We start from the raw sequence: 9,345 nt of genomic DNA, 5'->3' as shown, positions 1-9,345 counted from the left end.
CTATTCCAATGCCATTCCAAACAAATTGATTAAATCTATCAACCAAATCAACCTAAACTTCGTTTGGAGAAATATACCACATCATATGAAGAAAAGCAATATGGTTAAAGACACAAAGGATGGAGGACTAAAAGTTATTGATTTTGACTGCCATAATGGAACCTTAAAAATAAATTGGTTAAAATCTTGGATCAAACACAACAACTCCTTTTGGTATTGTATTCCAAATACTTTATTCAAGAAAATAGGAGGTTTAGATTTTCTGCTTAGAGCGGACTTTAATGTTGACAAATTACCTATATCCTTATCAGAGTTTCACAGACAAATACTCTTGTATTGGAAAATGTTGTACGTACATAACTTCTCACCCCACACATCTGTACTCTGGAACAACAGATGTTCTGCACCGCAACAGATCTCTGTTCTTTGAAGACTGGTATGGGAGAAATATATGGTCCGTAGCTGACTTAATGGATACCAATGGTCATTTCTTAAATTATGAACAATTTTGCATCAAACATAATTTCCAACCCTTAAAATCAGACTTCACTAAATTACACAGAGCGCTACCCCAACAATTTGTCTTTCTAATAAGAAACACTTTGGCATTTCATCCAATACAACCACAATTGGCCCCACTATCAATTCAAGGGATCTTTATTCTAGATAAAAAATGCAATAACCACTTTATTAGAAATTGTTTTACTGAATACCTTTACCCTGAAAGGCAAAATAAAAATAACATCATACATAATTTGATAAAGATTCAATTACTAAACTAAGAACAATGTATCTAACACTCCCTATACCCCCCAAAGTGAAAGAAACTCACTTTAAAGTAATGAACAACATTTATCCCTCTAAAGAATTACTGAGACTTCGCTTTGGTATAGATGATAACACGTGTACATTCTGTGAAAATGATGTTGAAACTGCGGACCATGTGTTTTTCTCATGTAATGTGATACAGATATTTTGGTGTGATGTACATAAATGGGTTAAGCAGCAGATATCTTCACTCCCAACCTTTATATCCAGAGACGACATTACATTTGGTTTGATATTGCAAAGCAAGGATGATGAGCTGTGTATTAATACAATTGTATGTCTACTTAAATTCTTCATTCACAAGTTTAGAATTGTGAAATCATCTCCCAACTTTGTTGTATTTTTAAAATGAATTTAAACTGTATATAAAATCCTTAAAAACTCTGAAAGGTCCTAAAGCGCAAAAAATATATGATACCCTAAAACACTTCCCAACTGAGATAAATGGATGAACAAGTCTGAATTCACCCCTTATGTCATGTATGTTTTATCATAATTCCTTACTATTTATGTATTTAAATGTTTATTTTCCTTACAAATATCCTTATTTTTGTACTTTGACTACATTTATATTCTTGTTGTATTAAGAGCTGCTCCCTCTGGACATATTTTCCTCGTATCCTATTCTGAAGAAAAGGAAGTTATGCAGCTATGTTTGTTTGTAAATCTTGATATTTCATAAAAAATAAAATAAAATAAAAACGATGCGTTTTAGGGGATTTTTTTTTTCAAATAGCAATTACAATAGGTTTTCAGCACTTCGTGCTTGAACACCTAATAAAATAAATAAATGCCCTTCAGCGACACTATTTTCGTCCTCCTAACCTACATTTCTTTAGAATATATCCCTCAAGGCCAAGGAAACCAATAACGACTACAAAACTACACCTCCCACGATCCCTCACGGCGGAATAGTGTTTCCGGTTCCGCTGCATTTCTGCGGCCATCGGCTGACGGGACAGAAGAAGAAGGTGGGAAGATTACAACTAACCTTACATTCTACAATAAATCAACCTCACGTTACAATTAACATTGTTATTACAGAAAATATCAAAACAATGAACTACACCCATAACTAAACTCAGTGCTGTTATCTTGTTTACATCATTACACGTTTCAGTTTAAAATGAGGAAGTTTCTCATGGTTTGACTTCTTTAGCATTCAGGATTCATTTAACGTTATGTCATATTTTGTTGCTGTGTTTTGTGTTTTCGCTATTACCACACACACTATTTCTCAAGATTGTGTAATTTGCATAACGGCTGATCCTGTATTTTAGTTGGACAGAACATCCCAAAATGATAACATGCCATATCTGAAGCAAATATATACTCAGCAATTGACCTGCACAGACATGTCCATTACTGACAGACCCTTTCAGCAGTTAAAGCCTGTTGTGTTGTGTCAGTGTGTGTGTGTGTGTGTGTGAATGCTGTGAGATGCCCTTGGAGGTGGCATGGCCCTTCCCACAATGCCCTCGGCTGGGCTGGAGGCTCTCCAGCAGAGTCATCACGGGGATGGTGGGCTCCTACAGTTACCTATGGACCAGTGAGGCCAATGTTTCTCCATACTTGTATTTTGAATAATGTGTGCTATGATCCTAAGGCAGATGTAACTGAATGACTTTCACTGAATTTGTCTGACGCTGTAGAGTATTTCAACTCTCTGATGGTGCACAACCCGGATGTTCTGTTGGACCTGGTGGACGAGCGTCCTCGGGACACCCCACTCATCACACTGTGCAATCACCAGTCCTGCATGGATGACCCACACCTCTGGGGTAGGCCGAGCCTCGCTCCCTGTACTGCAGAATACACTCGCCTGCAGAAAACTGAAGTGCAGTGGTGTTTTTCAGGAGTCCTGAAGCTCCGGCAGCTGTGGAACTTTAACAGGATGAGATGGTGTGTGTGATCGAGGGCCGAATCTGGAGACTCATGTAAAGGTGTTGTCAGTTCATATCCTGTCATTTGGTGTGTGTGTGTGTGTGTGTGTGTGTGTGTGTGTGTGTCCAGGGCACCTGCTGCCGCTGATATCTGTTTCACGAGAGAGTACCACTCCAGCTTCTTCAGCAGAGGGAAATGTGTGCCTGTTGTTCGAGGTAAACTCATATAATGACACATTTGATCATTTTCTGCTTTTATTTCACACTGGTTTTATACTCATTTTTTTTACTAAATCAAAATTCAGTCAACAATGCATTTTTATTTGCAAGTAATATTATTTGCATGCAAAACGGAAAACACTGATCAAGTGGACTGTGTGAAATAGGGGTGTGCAGCGGATCTCAATGTCCATGTTCAGAAGTGGCCGGCCTTTGACCCCTAGCTCAGGAAATGACATGAGAAGACCCTTTTTTTCTGTTCACTTCATACTTTTCATTTAACAAAATGCCTTTTATAACTTTTTTTTTTTTTTATAATTGCAAATTTTCTTTTTTTAATGTCTTCTAATTAAACCAATAGTACTAGCCTAAATGTTAAATAAATACTTAAATTTTTCAAGACGAACTCTGTGAGTTATGTTAGGACAATCATCCATAACCTCAAATAAGAGGATTCTACATAACATAGCAGATTAGTGAACATGGAATTTGAAAGAAAAATTTAAATGGCGACTTTGGTAACACTTTACAATAAGGTATTATCTGTTAACATTACTAAATGCATTTTTACAGCATTTATTAACACATCATGTCGTACAAGACATGTCAATTACTAGGCAGCGGTGGCAACAACGCAGATATTTGCTTTGAGACTGTCCTGCGCTCATTTCATTTAGTCTTTCGTGTATCATATCTTATATATACTCACATACATGCATATCAATTAGCAGAACACGTGTGTGATGTATGAGTCGATTTCTGAGATCATTTCATTCGTGAAGTTTGCACTCATTCACTTCACACACTCATTATAGCAGAGTGACTGTAGACTTGTATATAGCTACAATATCGTGCTGTCCTCTGCTTTCACAAGGAGTGTCAGATGAATATTTTTATCGTATTATTCTGTCAAATTAGTTTTTTTTGTTTTGAAGCTATTATCTGCCTTTCCACATTAGCTAGTCTGAAACATTTGAGTGTTTTAAAAGCAATATGCCTTGTATTGGAGGCCGACACCTGTGTTTAGAAGTAGTCTGTGTGGAAGAGAGAGTGAAGAGTAAGAGTAAGCCTAATCTTATCAGTGCGATACGATTAGAAGAAGAGTCATTTATCTCTACCTAATTGCTATTATCTGACAGTCAAATATGATAAATCACAAATACATGCAAATAGTACAGTTCTCAGTGCTTTTTAGATCCAATTTACATAGAAGACACTCGAGTTGATAACGGTTTTAAGGTATTTATTTTGATGATTGTAAATCAAACTGTCCTCTGTTTTTCAGGCGATGGAGTCTATCAGAAAGGAATGGATTTCCTGTTGGAAAAGTTGAATCAAGGGGAATGGGTACACATATTTCCAGAGGGTACAGACACTCATAGTTTTAACCCTAATATTTGTTTAGTGTACGCCTTTCCTAATGTCTTAGTAAATATGGTGCGTTTTCTCCTCCCAGGTAAAGTGAACATGACTGGAGACGTCATGAGGATAAAATGGGGTAAGATTTATGCTCCAGTTATTAGATAGCTCTTGTTTCACACTTATGTTTAGTTAAGTGAATCCTTCTGTTTCTGTACAGGAATTGGACGTTTGATTGCAGAGTGCTCTCTTCACCCGATCATTCTACCCATGTGGCATATAGGTAAGTTATGCACGTACCAGTTCAAGGGCCAGATTTACTAAACAGGGCAAATGAGCGTGAGAGTGCAATTCCAGAAAAGCGCTGATGGGAGTGGCTAGTTTTGCACGTGATCTACTGACACGCACATTAAAGAACCCAGTCAAATCATTTACACAATGACCAACGCAATCTACCAAGAGCAGTGCAAGTTAGCTCCGGGACCACGGGTAACTCGGCTGAAGATGCGGACTGTGAATCCCAGCTGAAGAAGCCACAGTACATTGAAGAGTTCGTATGTATGTTCGTATAACGTCTTCCTCTGGCATTCCAAAGAAATGAATACCAGTGTAAAATACTGTCTCCCTTCTCACAGGAGCTCTGCTCTCTACAGTGGCAAAACGGGTTAAGACGTGCTTTTTTACGGCGTTAAATAATGGCACAAACACCAGTAAATCACCTTGCGTGATTCATTTAAATACTCTCCTCCCGTAAATACTGAGTCTGAAAGAGAAACTCCTAACAATGCATATGCAATAATGTCAGCTTGAAAAATATCCCTGTCCAGCGCTGATTCTACACTGCGTGTTCAGTCAATCCTGACAGTAGATTAACGCTAACAGGGTTCGCGCTGGAGCGAGCGCTCAGTAAATCTGGCCCTCAGTGGCGTAAGTCGCTACTATAGCACTTCATGAATGAATATCTGAGCTTCTCCTTACTTGTGGACCTTTTTTTCAGGTCTGAATGATGTGCTACCAAATCAAGCTCCATACATTCCTCGAGTGGGACAGGTTAATACACACTTTCCTTGTGTGATGATGTGTCAAATCGCTTATCTTCCATTGTCACACAGTTTTGACTCTGATGGTACTTTGGTTTTGTGCAGCGGATAACTGTTCTCGTTGGAAAACCCTTCACGGTCAGACATCTGGTGAGCGCGCTGAGAGCTGAAAACACCAGTCCGGTAGGTGGTCATGTGACAGTGAGGTGTGACTGACGTGCTGAGTGTTTCAAACTGATAGTCTTGCAGTGGAGAACAACATTGGTTTCCTTACAGATGGAAATGCGGAAAACCGTGACGGACTTTATTCAAGGGGAGTTTCTGGGTTTGAAAGCCCAGGCAGAAGCTCTTCATCACAGGATACAGAACTGCACACAGCGGTGAGGATACATCACCCGTCAGCGAACCCTGGCCTTACAACTCTAGAGCATACACACAGCAGGGAGATACACACCGAGAGGTTCACGTAAGCTTTTTAAGGAGTATTATATCCATGATGAAGTGGCATGAGCGGTGATTGAGTTGATTTATGGTGGACAGTCAGATATGAGCTAAAGGAAAGCAGAGCTCTTTTGTTGTAGTAAATGAGTTGTGACTTTAAGCCATGTTTAGACCTCAGGACACACAGTGTGTGACGGCCTGGAAATGCCTTTAGACTGCGGAGCACAATATGCTGCATTCTCCCACAGTCTTTGATTTCTATTTAATTATACAGAATACTTTACTCATCAGAAAAACTTAGAATGATCACTAGCTCCTTTACTAGTAACGCATGTCAGTGACTCATTTGTATTCATTTTTCTTAAATATCTGAACATGTTAAATTTGTTGGCATGCTCATTTGTCTCAGCTGGATCAGTAATTGTCATGACAGATATTAACAACGTTAACTTCTTGATTTACTGTGGGAATGCTGAAGGATTTAGTAAATCTTTTTAATGACAGATTGAGAATTTTGAGATGATAGTAATAGCCGTTAAGAGTTTTTATATTTGGTGCAGTATTTGACTGTACATACTCTGTAAATATATATAATTCTGACTGCGAACACTGAAGTGTACTGAATTATTTCACAATGCACATTTGCATCTTATTTGCCTAAATCATATGATGGAATGAGAGTTGATCAGAAGCATGTGAATGGAAATAGACATTTGGTATTGTTCAAAATAAAAATCAAAAAAGTAAAATAAAACTGTGATTATCATGTGTTTAGGGTGTTTTCCTATGACGACTTCTCAGTTAAACAATGAAAGGTGATAAATATACACATCGATTGGTGTGAAATGTGAGTTTTATTTCTTCAGGTGACTGCCCATGAGAGTGAGATTCAATCCACATTTATTTATATAGCACTTTTCATAATACACATCATTTCAAAGCAGCTTTACAGAAAATGCATTAGTCCACATTACAATTTAGTGTGATCTCTTATCAGAGGTATTCATATTATTTTGCCATGCATTTTTTTTTTGGTGACGCAAGAGCGCTGTGTCCTTTGTAAATGAATTGTATCTGGCTTCCGGTTTCATGAAGTCTCGCACATTCACACATTCACGCATATAGGTGTGCAGGTCATTGAACTCAAAATGAGAACTGTTAAAATCCATTAATGTCTTATAAAACATTTCTATAATCTCAAAACAACATACAGACGGTAACAAATAACTAGTAAAAAGAAACGGATATATAAAAAGGAGAAGGGGGAATAAAAAAATGTTTATTGTTTTTAGACGATACGATGAGTTTGGGACAAGGCATGATGCTGAAATTATATGACAGATATGATATGGTACATGTATTACTATTTTATTGTTTTGGTATTATTCTATAGTTATAAGTTTATATGAATGTAAGTCAGTACACCGGAAAATTATAACATATAATTAATGCTATTTGTTCATCAAAGTGTTGCTGTTGTTGAGGGGTAATGATTAATAAATACGTTACAATATAAAGTATAGCAAGTGCTCTTTCAGTTTCAAGACTTCAAAATCCTGAAATAACACTTTGAATAAATTTTATCTAACTTTAGTAAATATGTATGTCATCTTTAATGTTAAATTCTTAAATTTACTCAAATTAGAATAAAATGACACCATAGGCTGTTACCAATGAAATCTGCATCAACCAAAGCCATTTTTACACTGCAGCACTACACTTAATACTCGGTATATTAATGGAATTAAACTCAGAATATTGTCTAAAACAAAAGTTGACTGCTGTATATGTACACTGAAATTCATGCTGGTCTGTGCTTCACTACAATGTAAATGTATTCACTTGAAAAAAAAGCAAAAAACTCAGGTGACTTTGCCTCAACAAACAAATCATGTGATTGAATAACTGGGCTAACCAGCGGACCAATCTCATTGCAAACTCTCATTATTTCAAAGTGTGAAATATTGTCTTTAAAAAATAAATAAATAAAATAGCAATCTGTAGAATTCAGCTCAAATATGTGATTAATTGGGCGTAAAAGTGTCTTTCAGTTTAAATCCGGTTCTTACAGAAAGTAATTTAAATCCTATTAAAGACGTGATTAAAGAGAAGTTGAATTCTTGGCTGGTGCGATATTTGTCTCTCCCTGGTCGAGTTTTATTATGAAATGCAGAGGATCAAGAGTTTCTTATCTCTGATCTCTTTAGTTCAGTTTCCTTGGCTTCTGATTATGCCCCTGATTATTTCTATGGTTACTCATAGTTATCAGCTGTGTCTTCTTTAGTTCATTGTTATCTCTTGCTTATATACTCCCTGTTCAGTATGTAACGTGTTTGAGTGTGTTGCTTATGACACATTTCAGAATAACGGACCTAAAAAGAGAACAGAAATGGACGTACTATCCCTGCGTTTGCTCCTCTGACTGCAGCTCCTGGGGTGCACAGCAGTTCCCCGATCACCGTCAGGTCAGCTTTATTTATACAGCACTTTTACAACACACAGTGTTTCAAAGCAGCTTTACAGAGATAACAGGAAAATAATGCAACAAAGTTTGTTTCCAGAAGAAAATAGAGTCACAGTCCAGCTTAAGTAAGTTCAGTGATGGTTCATTTTTGTTGAAAAAAGTTAATTTATATATATATTATATATAGCCACTCTGGAGAAAACCGTGATGTCATCGTCCAGTTCAGTTTAGTTTTCATATAATGGTGTCAATGCAGGAGATCAATAATATTGTTGAATATTAAATTAAATGTCCCCAACTAAGTAAGCCAAGGCAACAAAGGTGGAAAAAATGCGACAGTGTTAATAACACAAAGTCCATCAGTGGCAGAATGCAGAAAAACCCTTGTGAGAACCCAGGCTCAGTCGGGGGGGCAGTCCTCCTCTGGCCAACGAACAAACAGTGTATGATTACGATTCAGGCAGCATTACAGGTCAGAGGTCAGACTGGTTTGGAACAAACAGAATATTACCCAGTTCATCTGTTTGAAGACAGGAGTCACACGCGTTTGGAGACGGGTTTGTTGAGGATCAGTGCAGATGGCTGTCGTGTTGATGAGGCCTTCATAGGGGACACCATCTGTGCTGACACTCCAGGGATGTGTTGTGGACTTGCGCATCGAGGGCCATATCGACCTCAAACAGGACGCTCGCGAGCACCCTACTGAAACCTGAAATTACAAATGGGAATCCCTTCAGTCTCATGGCCTTAATGGACACATGGCAGCCATTGCAAGTCCACTAGACCGAAAGTGCATATGAAGTGTGACATTTGGCACAGGGCCTTATTTTGATATTCTGTTGGGTTTCCCTTAAGCCGGGGACACACTTGACGTCTGTAAGGCCGATTATGAATGTAATTTGCTACTGACGACTGATCGTACCCTAACGCGCCGAGTAAGAGACATTTGCGTTCAGTCGGTGTTCACAGTCAGTGTTTAAAATCTGCTCCAGTCGTTGGAAACAGTGTTCAGTTCAGTCTTAGTGTTTCAGCTAGTCGTTAAGTGTGTCCCCGGCATTAGTTCCTGTTTCTCTGTTTAGTTTCGGTATCCTTGGTTTCACATTATGTCCTT

The 9,345-nt window shown here is 37.9% G+C and overlaps 1 protein-coding gene across 1 annotated transcript; it reads left to right on the top strand.

Moving 5' to 3' along the window:
* Window positions 1-1,741: 1,741 nt before the first annotated feature.
* On the top strand, window positions 1,742-6,524 carry LOC143733372 (tafazzin). The gene is made up of 11 exons (XM_077225079.1): window positions 1,742-1,799; window positions 2,238-2,377; window positions 2,481-2,609; window positions 2,685-2,730; window positions 2,842-2,927; window positions 4,216-4,296; window positions 4,387-4,428; window positions 4,510-4,572; window positions 5,287-5,339; window positions 5,435-5,512; window positions 5,606-6,524. The coding sequence occupies exons 2-11, from the start codon at window positions 2,269-2,271 to the stop codon at window positions 5,711-5,713; spliced, it is 795 nt and encodes a 264-aa protein (XP_077081194.1). The 5' UTR covers window positions 1,742-1,799; window positions 2,238-2,268; the 3' UTR covers window positions 5,714-6,524.
* Window positions 6,525-9,345: the final 2,821 nt, after the last annotated feature.

This window comes from Siphateles boraxobius, unplaced genomic scaffold, assembly GCF_051911475.1.
Source record: "Siphateles boraxobius isolate OS27281-9 unplaced genomic scaffold, OSU_SipBor_1 99, whole genome shotgun sequence".
Lineage (NCBI taxonomy): Eukaryota > Metazoa > Chordata > Actinopteri > Cypriniformes > Leuciscidae > Siphateles > Siphateles boraxobius.
The sequence above is the reverse complement of the archived record's forward strand: the minus strand, read 5'-3'. Positions and strand labels throughout refer to the sequence as shown.